Source organism: Pelobates fuscus, chromosome 1, assembly GCF_036172605.1.
Source record: "Pelobates fuscus isolate aPelFus1 chromosome 1, aPelFus1.pri, whole genome shotgun sequence".
Classification (NCBI taxonomy): domain Eukaryota; kingdom Metazoa; phylum Chordata; class Amphibia; order Anura; family Pelobatidae; genus Pelobates; species Pelobates fuscus.
In genome coordinates, this window is record NC_086317.1 from 463,959,536 (window position 1) to 463,976,307 (window position 16,772).

At 45.6% G+C, this 16,772-nt stretch overlaps 1 protein-coding gene across 1 annotated transcript in view; it reads right to left on the reverse strand.

Moving 5' to 3' along the window:
* Positions 1 to 16,772, reverse strand: part of RSF1 (remodeling and spacing factor 1) — a 42,402-nt gene that overhangs the window by 24,386 nt on the left and 1,244 nt on the right. The window contains exons 2-4 of the mRNA XM_063430969.1: positions 3,920 to 4,011; positions 2,454 to 2,546; positions 1,646 to 1,851 (exon numbers count right to left, since the gene is read on the reverse strand). Coding sequence (XP_063287039.1) covers positions 1,646 to 1,851; positions 2,454 to 2,546; positions 3,920 to 4,011 — 391 coding nt within the window. The remainder of the gene's footprint in view (positions 1 to 1,645; positions 1,852 to 2,453; positions 2,547 to 3,919; positions 4,012 to 16,772) is intronic.

Consider the following 16,772-nt stretch of genomic DNA (forward strand, 5'->3'; position numbering starts at 1 on the left):
CAGCAGTCATAATCAGTTTCAGCTAGCGCAGTTATAACCTCTGCTTCCAAATCAGGGTGAAATACTAGGGCTGCAGGATTGTAAGTAATGAGAACAAACCACCGAAAAACAGCAGGATTATCAAGTAGCAATCAAGTTATCAAGGACATACACAAATTCTTCCGATATTGTGCCTACACAAAGGCTTCAAGGTGTTGTGAAAGCAATACCGAGACTAGTCAATTGTATCTCAATTCCCCATGAAGCAGAATTAGGAGTCTAAACGGAGCATATAGTATCACAGGGGAGCATTTCCCAGTTGCTGGAAAGCTTACGTGCAGCCTCTGAACATTTTTAATGTGTAACCCAAGAGGATAACTAAGCGTGTTTTGTTAACCACACCTGTACGAAACATATAAGCAAGCCATACCTACACTGCATCAGTGCAGTCCAATGAATGTGAACATGTGGTGTTTTTATTCAATAAACAACTAGATACCGCATTGAGAACACACATTTTAGGTCAAAATTACTTAAAATTCAAAAATTCTCCAGATTCATTTTATTTTCAGATTAGGTATTTTAGACTATTTTCTTCCCTCCACAATTACAGATAATCCTTGTGCTAGCAAGACAATGTGTTTCCAGTCGGCTATTACAACTAAAAACATGCATCAGATCTTCCCAGAGGTGAGTCACTCACCGTCCAGCTTAACCACGTTTAATTAGATTGTGATGAGCCCTTGTAAGCCGGCCCTACTGTGATCAGTGAGAGATATTTCTTGATGCCTTACTAGAAATAGCAATGTAGTGGTCCCCCAAACCAAGTGATCAAAGGAACAGCCATCCTCAGCAACCGCTAATCAGGCAGTAAGGGTAGGTCAAGCAGCAGCAGTACATGTTAGTATCAGCTGTCACTTGGCTATTGCTGGCTGTCTCACTATAAAGAGACAGTTCATCAAAAGAGACATGAATGCCCTCCAGGATGTCTGATCATCCAGGGAGCCATTTAATGCACTTCATTGCTATAGCTGAAAACTAAGGTAATGTGAGCAGAGTGATTGGTTTTCACAGTGATCGCTCAGTCTGCGGACCAACAGTTCATGGTTCTAGATAGGCAACTTTCGAACCGGTGACCTACTGCTTATGAGGCAATAACTGCATTCCATCATTTTGATGTTCCTTTATGAAAAGCAATGAAACCAATGCTTCACTCTGAGAAGCACTGCGTGTGCTCATCATCACCATACTGTGCGTGATGACACCAAGCATGAAAGCCATCAATTTCCAAAATCTTTAGGAGGAAGTGCCTCCAGCTGCTATCAGTATGACAGCAACTAGAGGCATGTTTGATAAATTTCTCAGAAGCAATGTTTTACACTGCCAGAGAACATCTAAGCATGAAAATCACTATATTGTGACATAGCAGTTTTGGTGCTTAGAAAGTCCTATTAACGCTAGCATCAACAGCACCTGCTGATTTGACAAGACAGATGGGATAGACAAAATACTGAAATTCCCTCGAAGCGTCCAGTTAATTATACAACGAATATTAAATGGATATCCGGTCGCTGTCACAGTAAATATCCACTCACGTTGCTGGTAATGGTAGATAAATAGAGCATTAAAATCACAGGCCTACATGTTGATCACTAAACTGGTCTACCTGACAATGCACTTCCAGGTTGATCCATCCTGATCATCTTGCTCTTCTATGTACATACGAATGTTATGATCTTGATCCAGCTGGTACCAGTACATCAAGCCATCTTTATCCCGCCCAATGGGCTGCAGACGCATGGCGTCACCGTCCTCTTCATTGATGATATTTTTAAATTTTAGATTGTCATCAAATTGGCACTCGCACAGGTGCTGCAACAAGGAAAGGTCCTTCTTTGGTAAATAAGCAGTGGCTCAGACATACCAAAGCTAATAAATATATGCCCAATTATGTTATTAACATGCAGGTATGTGGAAATTTTATCTAATTAAACAAGTGCACAATCAACTTATCCCTCACAACGGTTCACATGTCCTGATACACAAAATAGTTAAAATTAGAAAGATTAGTAGTTGCTTCTGCCTAGAGCCCTAGGCATAGCGTCTCACCCTCTGCTCCCTCCCATACTCTTATCACTATGTCCCCCCCATAGTGTGTGGGCTTTGTGTGATGTGTGTGCTGGCCATGTGTGCTGGTGTGCTCAGCGTTTTATTATTTGCCAAAGTGAAATTATATTAAATTAATTCATGACTTTAGGAATTAAATGTCTTGAGACTGGTGACGTCTACGATTCAACACTCCAAGCAAGGGTTAATAAGATATGCACATGGCATCGGCAGAAATTTACAGATTTGAAGGAGTGGAAAGAACAATGCAGACAAGTGCTGGAATTGAATTGAAGAATACATCAAAAGCCAGAACATTACTGAAAGAACTTGAGAACCCAGTGGAAATAACATACAACATACATTACCTTCAGCAAGCCCACTTTGCACTCCAAGCTCATCTCCTGGTAGCCTTTCTTCTCCATCTCCCAGGCCCATGTGCTGTTGTAATCCTGGCATATCTGAAACAGATTGTTCCCTGAATATTTTCTTCACATAACATCAGCCATTCCATACAATTACAAGCTGTTCTAGTCCATTCTTATCCCACTTTGTATTCAAATGTTGCTGAAATAAAATGATCCGTTTTACAGGCAAGACTGAAAAAAGCTGTCCTGCCATTATTAAAAGCTGCATGTTCTGAACAGTGTGTTCTAAATTAGGCCTTGATTTAATATATTTCGGTAAGCCGTTAAAATTACTTAATATTTTTGGATAAATTTTTCAAAGGATTTTTCTTCAAAATATTGCAATATCAAAAAATATATCTGATACAAACATATAAAAATATTTCTCAAAATATTAAGTCATTTGAAAAGATTATATGAAAATATTACACCAAAACTAGGTTAACTTATAAAATTAAATAAAAAAAAATAAAAAGTCACATTCTATTGAAATTTGCACTTTTTGCAAAGTGAGATAAAAATACGACATTCTTCACAGATAAATCTTTTTAGCAAGCTAAAGTGTTTTAGGGGCCTGGAGTGTCCCTTCAAATTAATGAATTAAACTGCATTTTGTATGAAGATAACGCTTTTAGTAGTAAGTTGGGAATATGCCGATATTAACCCCCTTAACTTAATTCCATCATGGATGTTCTTCCCTTAAGGGCACATGACTGAATATTTCAGTCCTACGGTATTTCACCAGCAGGGACTGTTTCCTGCGAGTGACAGGGGAACTCTAAGACTGCATTCGATACTGGGCATTCTCCTGTCAGTTGGTGGCCCCACATTGACAGATGAGCTGCATGCAGTGCTCAAAGTGTCCAATGGTACATTTGTGTGAAAAGGGTTAAATCCTTGTTTACACGAGGGACACACTGGTATCAGTCCTTTGCCTATGGCTCCCCTGTCAACTGGTGCCAGATGCCCAGCACCGACTGCAATGTATTCAGCATGCTGGGTTTTCATTATGACAAGGTTCTCCCTGTAATACTGAAAACAGCCAGTACACGGCAACAACATACTGTTTTAACAGAATTATTTTTGCAAATATCAGTACTCATTAGCAGATGGAAATCCTTGGGATTATAAATAAATTAAGGGTTAGGATTGGGGTCGTCAAGGGAATCCCTCTGCTAAAATCAATAAAGGGAATCCTAACACTATTGCTAGGGTTAGAATTGTGATTATTTTAGGATTACATTTGGGATAAAGGTTTCTTTCACAATGCAGATTGATACTTGGCAAAGTTATACATATGGGGTATTGTTGTACTCAAATGTACATATAAGATCTACAATTAAGCAGCAAAAATTAAATGTTTATGTAAAAATTAAGGAGAAGAAATAGGACAGAACTCAAGTAAAAACAAAGATCCAAAGATGTACCTTGACTAAGTATTTTTCCCATCTGTCGGTTGTAACAGACTTTCCAATTTTTCTCATTAGTTTCAGATGAAGTTCCATTAAAGGTTTTGCAACTATAGAGAAGGAAGATAAATGTTTAAAAAGAATGCTAGGAGTGAAAAAAACAAAACAAAAAAAAAACCTTGGTTAAAGAATCACTATAGTGTCAGGAAAACAAAGTGGTTTTCCTGACACTATAGTGCCCTGAGGGTGTCCGTGCCCCCCCTCCCCCCCGTGGCGCTGAAGGGGTTAAAACCCCATCAGCACCTTACCTTAATCCAGCGCCGTGACGTCTCCTCCCCCACCAGCGGAGCCGAATGTGCATGCGCGGCAAGTGCCGCGCGCGCATTCAAAGTGTCCATAGGAAAGCATTTCTCAATGCTTTCCTATGGACGCTCTGCGCGATGGAGGCAAAATGTGCCTCCAGCATCGCAGATGCGCCTCTAGTGGCTGTCCAGAAGACAGCCACTAGAGGCTGGATTATCCCCAAATGTAAGCATAGCAGTTTCTCTGAAACGGCTATGTTTGCATCTGAAGTTTTAAAACCTGAGGGACCTGGCATCCAGACCACTTTATTGACCTGAAATGGTCAGGGTGACTGTAGTAATTATTGTGTTTAAAATGTCCCTTAAAATTGTATGCATTACATTTTATATCATATCAGACGCAGACATTCTCATCCATTCACTTGTAAATGCACTCTTATTTTGGATTGGTATATTAAAAAAAAGAAAAAAAAACTCCAGTAACTTATCACAGATGTGTGTAAGAACAACAACAAAAGTGATTTGTTAAAGTGACATCATAGTGATCTGGGTGCAGTGTCCCTGTTCCCTTAGCTCTGCAATTTGAACACTGAAAATTTATTAAAATATATATATATATATATATATATATATATATATATATATATATATATATATATATATATAAAAAGGGTGTCTGGGGATTTCTTTTCTTAAAGGGACAATGAGGTGGTCTGGGTAACGTGTCACTATTGCTGCAATGCTAGACATTGCAATTCCAGTTATAGTGCATTCATAGAGTGGAAGCAGAGCCATTTTTTTCTGACAGTATAACAATTGTCAAGTGCTTATGCTTTTTGTATGCAAGTATTCTGCTGATCTATAATGGTGGGAAATGGCAAGTGATTTAATTTCACATCTGCAGTTGGAGTTGATGGGAAAAACACACTAATCCTGACCTCGTGTGGATATTTTATTCACTTTTATTATTCCTTGTTGGAGTTTTCTATTTTTGTTTATTTAATAAATCTAAAAAAATGAAATACAAAAAAATATCCCCCCCCCCCCCCCCACACCACTATGAGTGAGGTTACAAGTATGTGATTACATTACTCGGTCACATAAATAATGTATATTTAAAAAAAATAAAAACAACCCAAAACCACAATCTAACTCCACCACAAAGGAGAATGTAATGTTTCTCCATTAGAAGCATTGCCTGTGTAGTGCTTACCACTCATTTTATCTCTCTGAGAAGCATTCTATTGGCCAGTACGGATGATCTCCCAGTGGGCGGAGCCAGGCTACAGACTAAGCGACACTTATGGCTGGATTAAAAGGCAATCCCTATATTTCACATGGAAATGGTGGGCTCAGTAATGTTAGATGACAGCACACTGTTTATACACAAATACATTTATGTATAAAACTGTGGTATTGCGTAAAACTATTATCCGTTTTCTATATAATACATTGAAAATAGGGGTCAACTCCAATGTGCATATCCCTTTAATTTCTAAATTCCTTGTTTGAGTAGTTTGAAGTTTACGGTCATTACATACGTCTAGTAACCAAGGAAATTAATGTCAATAACAGCCTGCATGTAATAAAGATGCTGATGAGAATTTTCGAACAGAATAAAAATATTCTAAAACCAATGCCTTTTCTTGGTTTTAAGGATGCTTATTTCATCAGATCTTTCTTTGAGCAGTCCTTTCAACGATTATAAGCTTGTGGATAAAGAAAAACTACAATGGAGAGGAAGAAATACACGGAAATCTAGTTTGCTGAGGATATAATGAAAATATGTAACAATTAAAACCTTAGATTCAGTTAGTATTCATGTCAGACACTCTGTTACATATGATAAAGTGAGATATGCTTCTTTCAGTTTGTGGATACCACCAAGTAGAGAAAGGGGTATTCCAGAACTAATGGAAAGTGGGTGTTACAGACTGCAAAATGGATAACTTGGGAAGAGATAAATTACTTTCAATGCAGCTAAACCCGAGATGCAACACTGAAAATGCACAAAGCGATAAACCTTTCATTTCTGAAGACATCCTTTCCTGAAAATATCCCCATATTCAACCACAGTGAATTCGTACTGCAGGAAAAGGAAATAAGGTGTGTGTTAAAAAGACCATTTATTTTTTTGAGAGAAGAAATATAACAGACTTCACAAATGTTAAAGAACCACTATAGGCACCCAGATCACTTCAGCTCAATGAAGTGGTCTGGGTGCCAGGTCCCTCTAGTGTTAACCCTGCAGCTGAAAACATGGCTGTTTCTCTGAAACAGCTATGTTTACACTAGGGTTAATCCAGCCTCTAGTGGCTGTCTCACTGACAGCCGATAGAGGCGCTTCCGCGATTTGCTGGACGTCCATAGGAAAGCATTGAGTAATGCTTTCCTATGAGCGGTTTGAATGCGCATGCGGCTCTTGCTGCACATGCAAATCTGACGTCGGCAGTGGGTGTAGAGTTCCCGAGCACAGAGTGAGCTCGGCGCTAGAGAAAGGCAAGTGGCTGAAGGTGTTTTAACCCCTTCAGCCCAGCGGGAGGGGGGCCCCGAGGGTGAGGGGGACCTAATGACCCTATAGTGTTAGGAAAACAAGTTTTTATTCCTGGCACTATAGTGCTCCTTTAAGGAAACAAAGATTTTGAGCCAGTCTACAGACCCATAATGTGCTCAGGTATTGTGTTCACTTATTTTGTAAAACTATATAGGTTTATTCAACAAAGTGAGGATTTAAAATCAAAATTCCAAAATGTATGTCAAATTAGTCAAATGAGGAAGAACAGATAAAAACGCAACAGAATTTCTCCAATGCAGCAATGTTGGCTTAAGGTATGCAATTACATTTTAATTGTAATAGACCATGGTTTAATGAGAATAAAAAAAATAAAAAATACACATTCTAAAATTCCCAGGCAGACCCTGATGCAAAAAACAAACAAATAAACCATAAAAGTGCATAAAATTACCTTACTGTTACTACCTTACTGTTATTCAGGATAGTATTTTATGGGCATTTTAAGTGCCAGTGTCTCCCTTCTGACTTAGAGGTGCATAAAACTCTTGATTTGAAAGAGGGGACTTATATTTTTTATCTACTGGTGATCTCAATGGTAAGGTTATCATCAGATAATAAAACAAACAAAAAAAAAACAACTAATAAAAAAAAACAAAAAAAAACAGCCTAGAAACCCTTAACACAAATGTTGTTAATGCTTGTGGCCTCCAAAAATATATAGAAAAGCCCTTGATAGTTAGCCTATAGTAAAAATGCTTTTAATCTCCTGCAAAAACAAACAAACAAAAAAACATGCATTTTGGTGTTTAAATGCAGCTAGTGTAAAAGCCTAAAAATAGCTTTAGCAAGTTTGTGAAAATGAAGAATGAAAATTCCCATAATTGCTAAATGGATAATTTTGCAATACGAGTAGAAATTGGAATGTAATGCAATTCTGAAAGACCACAGGTAACATTAGGTATTCATTCCATCGAAAAAGAGACTACTCAATTATACGATCATACACTTTAACAATGCCCAATAGTTATAGGAAAATAATCATGGATACAAAACTAGCCACATCCCATAGTAGAACCCCTTGTTTTCACCCCCCAGGTACTTTCTGACCATTCAACTATACTTCCAAAAAGCATTGCAGTGCTTTAGGGTCCCTTTAATAAACTTGGACAGTGGCGTACCTACCACGGTCGCGTCTGCGACCGGGCCTCTCACTGCTGGGGGCCCGGCCGCAGCCACGACCCCTGCAACCGTGGGCCCTCTGGATGCCGCCCCCTCCGTTTTCCCCCTGTCATAGGGGGGGCCCAAGAGACAGCCCACTAGCCACCTAATGGACCCCCCCCCCCCCCCGGTCAGGTGGCAGAGTTCCTGTCAGACACGGCGAGGGAGCCGTGTTCTCTCTGCTCCCTCGTGATGCGGGGAGTCGGAATATGACGTCATAATCCGGCTCCCAGCATCAGTAGATAGTCCGTGAGGGAGCAGAGCAGAGAGAACACAGCTCCCTCGCCACATCTGACAGGAATTCTGCTGCCCGCCACACTTAAGCCCCACTGGACCCCAGGGACAGATCCACGCCAGCTCTCCCGGTACGGAGGCTGGGTGGACATTAATTATTAATAATTTGTGTGTGTTTCTGAGCGTGTCTCTGCAGGTCTGTATGTGTATCTGTACCTGCAGGATTTTTGCTGTACACACTGCAGTGTTTACATTACTAGCAAGAAACACCTCTAATGACAGTCACTCAGATGGCCACTAGAGGTGCTTCCAGGGTCACTGCTGCACAATGTGCGGCACTGACTTTCGACATCTTCATGCTCTGCAGGGAGGCGCTGAGTTTTTCCCATAGAGATGCATTAATTCAGTGCATTTCTATGAGGAGATACGGATGGGTGTACTGCTGCGTTTTACTGCATTTGCTCGTTAGCCTCCCAATGCTTTCCTACGGGAAAACATTGGATCAGCTGAGATAATCAGTTTTGATGATCTCAACCATGGAGGCGGCGACAGCGCTGGTGAACCCGCGCGGCACGTTAATAAAGATAAGTCTAAAATGGGATTTTAACACTTTAGAGTTGGGAATACACGTTTGGATTCCTGACCCTATAGTGTTCCTTTAACAGAGCAGTGCATTGGGATTTTGCAATAGCAGTCTTTTCAAGTGATTATTCCTATGTGATACTTTTTATATAATTTTAGGATTTTATTTGTAACTTGGATACACATTTTTTTTCCCTTTCTCCCTCTGCTACCGTATTTTTTGCTCCATAAGACGCACTTTCTTCCCCCTCAAAAGTGAGGGGAAATGTCTGTGCGTCTTATGGAGCGAATATGAAGCTTTACTTGCCTGTCTTGTAGCGTGGTCCGGCAGCACAGCGTGCTCCGCGGTACAGGAACTTCAATTTCAGGTTCCGGTTTCCGGCGGGACTGAAAGGAAGTGCGCACTCAGTGTGCACACTTCCTTTCAGTCCCGCCGGAAACCGGAACCCGAAATTGAAGTTCCAGTACCGCGGTGCGCGCTGTTAAGCCGGCCCACGCTACAAGACAGGTAAGTAATTATGGTACAAGGGGAGGGGAGAGGGAGTGGACAAGGGGAGGGGAGAAGGGAACACTGTGGGGGGGGGGGGGGACACTGTGGGAGGGGTGGAGGGGGCAACACTAGGGGATGAGGGGGGGAGAACACTAGGGGATGAGGGGGGGAGAACACTAGGGGATGAGGGGGGAGAACACTAGGGGATGAGGGGGGGAGAACACTAGGGGATGAGGGGGGAGAACACTAGGGGATGAGGGGGGAGAACACTAGGGGATGAGGGGGGAGAACACTAGGGGATGAGGGGGGGAGAACACTAGGGGGATGAGGGGGGGAGAACACTAGGGGATGAGGGGGGGAGAACACTAGGGGATGAGGGGGGGAGAACACTAGGGGATGAGGGGGGGAGAACACTAGGGGATGAGGGGGGGAGAACACTAGGGGATGAGGGGGGGAGAACACTAGGGGATGAGGGGGGGAGAACACTAGGGGATGAGGGGGGAGAACACTAGGGGATGAGGGGGGGAGAACACTAGGGGATGAGGGGGGGAGAACACTAGGGGATGAGGGGGGGAGAACACTAGGGGATGAGGGGGGGAGAACACTAGGGGATGAGGGGGGAGAACACTAGGGGATGAGGGGGGGAGAACACTAGGGGATGAGGGGGGAGAACACTAGGGGATGAGGGGGGAGAACACTAGGGATGAGGGGGGGAGAACACTAGGGGATGAGGGGGGGAGAACACTAGGGGATGAGGGGGGGAGAACACTAGGGGATGAGGGGGGGAGAACACTAGGGGATGAGGGGGGGAGAACACTAGGGGATGAGGGGGGGAGAACACTAGGGGATGAGGGGGGGAGAACACTAGGGGATGAGGGGGGGAGAACACTAGGGGATGAGGGGGGGAGAACACTAGGGGATGAGGGGGGAGAACACTAGGGGATGAGGGGGGGAGAACACTAGGGGATGAGGGGGGGAGAACACTAGGGGATGAGGGGGGGAGAACACTAGGGGATGAGGGGGGGAGAACACTAGGGGATGAGGGGGGGAGAACACTAGGGGATGAGGGGGGGAGAACACTAGGGGATGAGGGGGGGAGAACACTAGGGGATGAGGGGGGGAGAACACTAGGGGATGAGGGGGGGAGAACACTAGGGGATGAGGGGGGGAGAACACTAGGGGATGAGGGGGGGAGAACACTAGGGGATGAGGGGGGAGAACACTAGGGGATGAGGGGGGGAGAACACTAGGGGATGAGGGGGGAGAACACTAGGGGATGAGGGGGGGAGAACACTAGGGGATGAGGGGGGGAGAACACTAGGGGATGAGGGGGGAGAACACTAGGGGATGAGGGGGGAGAACACTAGGGGATGAGGGGGGGAGAACACTAGGGGATGAGGGGGGGAGAACACTAGGGGATGAGGGGGGGAGAACACTAGGGGATGAGGGGGGGAGAACACTAGGGGATGAGGGGGGGAGAACACTAGGGGATGAGGGGGGAGAACACTAGGGGATGAGGGGGGGAGAACACTAGGGGATGAGGGGGGGAGAACACTAGGGGATGAGGGGGGGAGAACACTAGGGGATGAGGGGGGGAGAACACTAGGGGATGAGGGGGGGAGAACACTAGGGGATGAGGGGGGGAGAACACTAGGGGATGAGGAATTGGAGGGGGGGGAGACCACTATTGGAGGGGGGGGAGACCACTATTGGAGGGGGGGGGAGACCACTATTGGAGGGGGGGAGACCACTATTGGAGGGGGGGGGGAGACCACTATTGGAGGGGGGGGGGAGACCACTATTGGAGGGGGGGGGAGACCACTATTGGAGGGGGGGGAGACCACTATTGGAGGGGGGGACACCACTATTGGAGGGGGGGGACACCACTATTGGAGGGGGGGGACACCACTATTGGAGGGGGGGACACCACTATTGGAGGGGGGGGACACCACTATTGGAGGGGGGGGACACCACTATTGGAGGGGGGGACACCACTATTGGAGGGGGGGACACCACTATTGGAGGGGGGACACCACTATTGGAGGGGGGGACACCACTATTGGAGGGGGGGACACCACTATTGGAGGGGGGGACACCACTATTGGAGGGGTGGACACCACTATTGGAGGGGGGACACCACTATTGGAGGGGGGGACACCACTATTGGAGGGGGGACACCACTATTGGAGGGGGGGGACACCACTATTGGAGGGGGGGGACACCACTATTGGAGGGGGGGGACACCACTATTGGAGGGGGGGACACCACTATTGGAGGGGGGGGGACACCACTATTGGAGGGGGGGGACACCACTATTGGAGGGGGGGGACACCACTATTGGAGGGGGGGGACACCACTATTGGAGGGGGGGGACACCACTATTGGAGGGGGGGACACCACTATTGGAGGGGGGACACCACTATTGGAGGGGGGGGACACCACTATTGGAGGGGGGGGACACCACTATTGGAGGGGGGGGGGGACACCACTATTGGAGGGGACACCACTATTGGAGGGGACACCACTATTGGAGGGGACACCACTATTGGAGGGGACACCACTATTGGAGGGGGGGGGGAACACCACTATTGGAGGGGGGGGGAACACCACTATTGGAGGGGGGGGGGGAACACCACTATTGGAGGGGGGGGGAACACCACTATTGGAGGGGGGGGGGAACACCACTATTGGAGGGGGGGGAGAACACCACTATTGGAGGGGGGGGGGAACACCACTATTGGAGGGGGGGGACACCACTATTGGAGGGGGGGGACACCACTATTGGAGGGGGGACACCACTATTGGAGGGGGGGGGACACCACTATTGGAGGGGGGGGACACCACTATTGGAGGGGGGGGACACCACAATTGGAGGGGGACACCACAATTGGAGGGGGGACACCACAATTGGAGGGGGGGACACCACAATTGGAGGGGGGGACACCACAATTGGAGGGGGGGGACACCACAATTGGAGGGGGACACCACAATTGGAGGGGGGGACACCACAATTGGAGGGGGGGACACCACTATTGGAGGGGGGGGACACCACTATTGGAGGGGGGACACCACTATTGGAGGGGGGACACCACTATTGGAGGGGGGACACCACTATTGGAGGGGGGACACCACTATTGGAGGGGGGACACCACTATTGGAGGGGGGACACCACTATTGGAGGGGGGACACCACTATTGGAGGGGGGACACCACTATTGGAGGGGGGACACCACTATTGGAGGGGGGGGGACACCACTATTGGAGGGGGGGACACCACTATTGGAGGGGGGGACACTACTATTGGAGGGGGGGGACACCACAATTGGAGGGGGGGGGACACCACAATTGGAGGGGGGGGGGACACCACAATTGGAGGGGGGGGACACCACAATTGGAGGGGGGGGGACACCACAATTGGAGGGGGGGGGACACCACAATTGGAGGGGGACACCACAATTGGAGGGGGGACACCACTATTGGAGGGGGGACACCACTATTGGAGGGGGGACACCACTATTGGAGGGGGGGGACACCACTATTGGAGGGGGGGACACCACTATTGGAGGGGGGGGACACCACTATTGGAGGGGGGGGACACCACTATTGGAGGGGGGGGACACCACTATTGGAGGGGGGGGACACCACTATTGGAGGGGGGGGACACCACTATTGGAGGGGGGGGACACCACTATTGGAGGGGGGACACCACTATTGGAGGGGGGGAGACAACTATTGGAGGGGGGGGAGACAACTATTGGAGGGGGGGAGACAACTATTGGAGGGGGGGGAGACAACTATTGGAGGGGGGGGAGACAACTATTGGAGGGGGGAGACCACTATTGGAGGGGGGAGACCACTATTGGAGGGGGGGAGACAACTATTGGAGGGGGGGAGACAACTATTGGAGGGGGGGAGACCACTATTGGAGGGGGGGGGAGACCACTATTGGAGGGGGGGGGGGGGGACCACTATTGGAGGGGGGGGGACCCACTATTGGAGGGGGGGGGAGACCACTATTGGAGGGGGGGAGACCACTATTGGAGGGGGGGGAGACCACTATTGGAGGGGGGGGAGACCACTATTGGAGGGGGGGGAGACCACTATTGGAGGGGGGGGGAGACCACTATTGGAGGGGGGGGAGACCACTATTGGGGGGGGAGACCACTATTGGAGGGGGGGGAGACCACTATTGGAGGGGGGGAGACCACTATTGGAGGGGGGAGACCACTATTGGAGGGGGGAGACCACTATTGGAGGGGGGGAGACCACTATTGGAGGGGGGAGACCACTATTGGAGGGGGGAGACCACTATTGGAGGGGGGGAGACCACTATTGGAGGGGGGAGACCACTATTGGAGGGGGGAGACCACTATTGGAGGGGGGGAGACCACTATTGGAGGGGGGGAGACCACTATTGGAGGGGGGAGACCACTATTGGAGGGGGGAGACCACTATTGGAGGGGGGGAGACCACTATTGGAGGGGGGGAGACCACTATTGGAGGGGGGGAGACCACTATTGGAGGGGGGGAGACCACTATTGGAGGGGGGGAGACCACTATTGGAGGGGGGGAGACCACTATTGGAGGGGGGGAGACCACTATTGGAGGGGGGGAGACCACTATTGGAGGGGGGGAGACCACTATTGGAGGGGGGAGACCACTATTGGAGGGGGGAGACCACTATTGGAGGGGGGGAGACCACTATTGGAGGGGGGGAGACCACTATTGGAGGGGGGGAGACCACTATTGGAGGGGGGAGACCACTATTGGAGGGGGGGAGACCACTATTGGAGGGGGGGAGAAAAAAAATTATTCTGAACAAACTTTCCCATAGTAAAAAACACTATGGGATAGTTTGTTCAAAATATTTTTTTTCTGGGTTTCCTCCTCTAAAAACCAGGTGCGTCTTATGGTGTGGTGCATCTTATGGAGCGAAAAATACGGTACTTAGTAGTATCTTATTCAAATAGAGCATTTGTAGCCAAGTATGGTCTCTCTCACTTTTCCAAGGAATGGGTTTGATGGTAATATAGATAGTTTTACTAACAGTTGCCTATCTAGCCTTTAACCGTTCTATTTAATAAAGGAACTCTCCAGACCACTAAAGGACTTCAGCTTGTGTCAATGGGGTGGGTCCTGTTTTGTTTGTTTAATGTTACAAAAAGTGTAGATTTTCATAGATAGTGCAACGTTTATAAATAAAACTTGCTACCCCCCTTGGTTGTCAGTCAGACAACTGGTTACTTCCTGGTTTGTTTAGCTCAGTGGGGCTAAACTCAAGAAGCAGGCAACTGCTCAGAGCAGCCGTCCTGCAAAGACTTCATTGATCTGCATTGGGAAGTCTGTTGGACAGACAGAACGTCTGGACTTAGTTACAAGAGGACTTGCAAAGGCTTCAAGTAAAAGATTTGAGGATTTTGCAAGCTATTTTTAGACATCTCAATGAACGAATGCATATTTCAAGGCATGCATTTTAATTTGGGGTATATCTACTAAACAGTGATTTTACAAATTATTTGGATAGTGGAGTGTCCCATTAGGTTTGATATTTGAGAACACGAAGATTTAATTTGGAAAAGAGAATTATGGATCAGATATTTTTATACTCTAGAATGGAAGCTCATTGAGCAGGGCCCTCCACCTCAGTTCCTGTACGTCGAGTTGTCGGGTTGCAATTAAAGGTCTGTATGTTCACCCTTTGTATAGCGCTAGGGAATCTGATGGCACTATATACAAATAATAAAATAATAATACACAAAAAGATTGTGTTATATTGACAGGGATTCACCCCCCCCCCCCCCCTATTTTCCCTTTTCTCATATAAGTAAACTCAGAAAGTGAAAGTAATTCTAAAATTAAACTTAGATGCAATGAGTCTCAGGATCAATCATTATTAAAGGGATACTCTTGCAGTGTTTCTGGAGTAAGGAGTATTTGGATGTTGTGACACCCTCTCTTTAAAAAGTTTCAAACCTGTATGTCTAACCTTGGCTATGGTAAGTGGTAAAGCATTGTAGGTGGCTTGGTCTTCAAGTTAGAACAGATTGGATAATACACAAGTACAATATCCACAATATGACCTTGATTTAATAATCTTTTCAAATGATTGAACAACAGAAGTCTTTGGTAAAGTCCATGTAAAATTTTATACATAAATAATTTGCAAAGTTTTTCTAAGAATATTTAATCATTTGAAAAGCCTATTAAATTGAGGTCTATATTAGCAGCAGCAAAGGAGTTGAGTTTTGGGTACCAGGAGTTATGCTTTTAGGATGGATGTCAATGGAAGCCCAGTCAAATTTATGGAACGAGTCTTGAGACCAAATCTGTAAAAGCTAGACAAGTCAATTTATAAATATTTGCCAATGTATATACTTTGAAGCTGAACAGTTAAGAAAAAGAATTGCTTAGATTAGGTTGCAATGGGACTGTCATATAAAAAAGGCATGGCAGGGGCCATTTACACCATTAATAAAATATTCGACAGTGCGAACCAAGTGCCTATGTCCTCACAAAGTTCCATTTGCTCAACACATTCTACCCCACTGTGGAATATCTCAACTGTAAGTTAGGAAATGGCAGTCTAAGACCTGATGTATAGAATCTACAACACATGGAAATAAGCTAGTAGTATTAAATTGGGTAATAGTAACAACCCCTGGATGTTGGACTAAGGTAACATCCACAGGACATACTTGAAAACCAAAGTAATCTGAATGTACCATTGCTGGTTAAATAATGTATTAATTTACTAAACGGTCCATCTGACAATGAATAAGCTAAAGTGAGTTGACCACCTAACAAACAAGTTTGTCTTTATGCCGTAACTTGCTCTTAGTGTACTTATATTTAAAATGTTTCAGTTAACTTCAACATGTTGTGAAGCTAACTGCACAAGAGACAGCAAAACAATCCTTTATTAAAGTACCTTATAAACAGCTAAAAAGTTTGAACAGTATTCATAAAAATGATGTATGGTCATTTTTGGATTTAAGCAGAATTTGTTTTAAAGAATTAATGTCATTATATCACCATGTTTACTAAATCATAACTCTTTTCTGTACTGTTAATGTTTTGATCATATGACAGGCTTTAAGAGAATATAAGCATGTTTAAATAAAAATGCTATTACGCCATTAAAATTTACATTCTACTATAAAACCTAAAACCAAATAGGTGGAAAGTGGAATATTCTCTCCCACTGCATAATTTGCTTTAAAAGAAAATGCTAAGTACTTACAGAGCTGACAATAGGAAATAATTCTCTGCTTTCTAGACAAGCCAACCTAAACACACTGCCATGCTCTCTTCCCATGTGTTAGAACAACAAAGCATCAACTTAGTATGAGATGCTCAGGGCTTTCTAAATTTAGGGAGGTCCTCTTCTTATGTGTTTCAAACCAGGTTTAATTCACTTACTAGTGAATAGAAAGCAATAGTGCAAAAATCAGGTCACAATGGCTGATTTTGCGGCTTATTTACAAAACAGTAAACTGTGACTAAAACAACCACTTTAAATTCAGAAAGATGT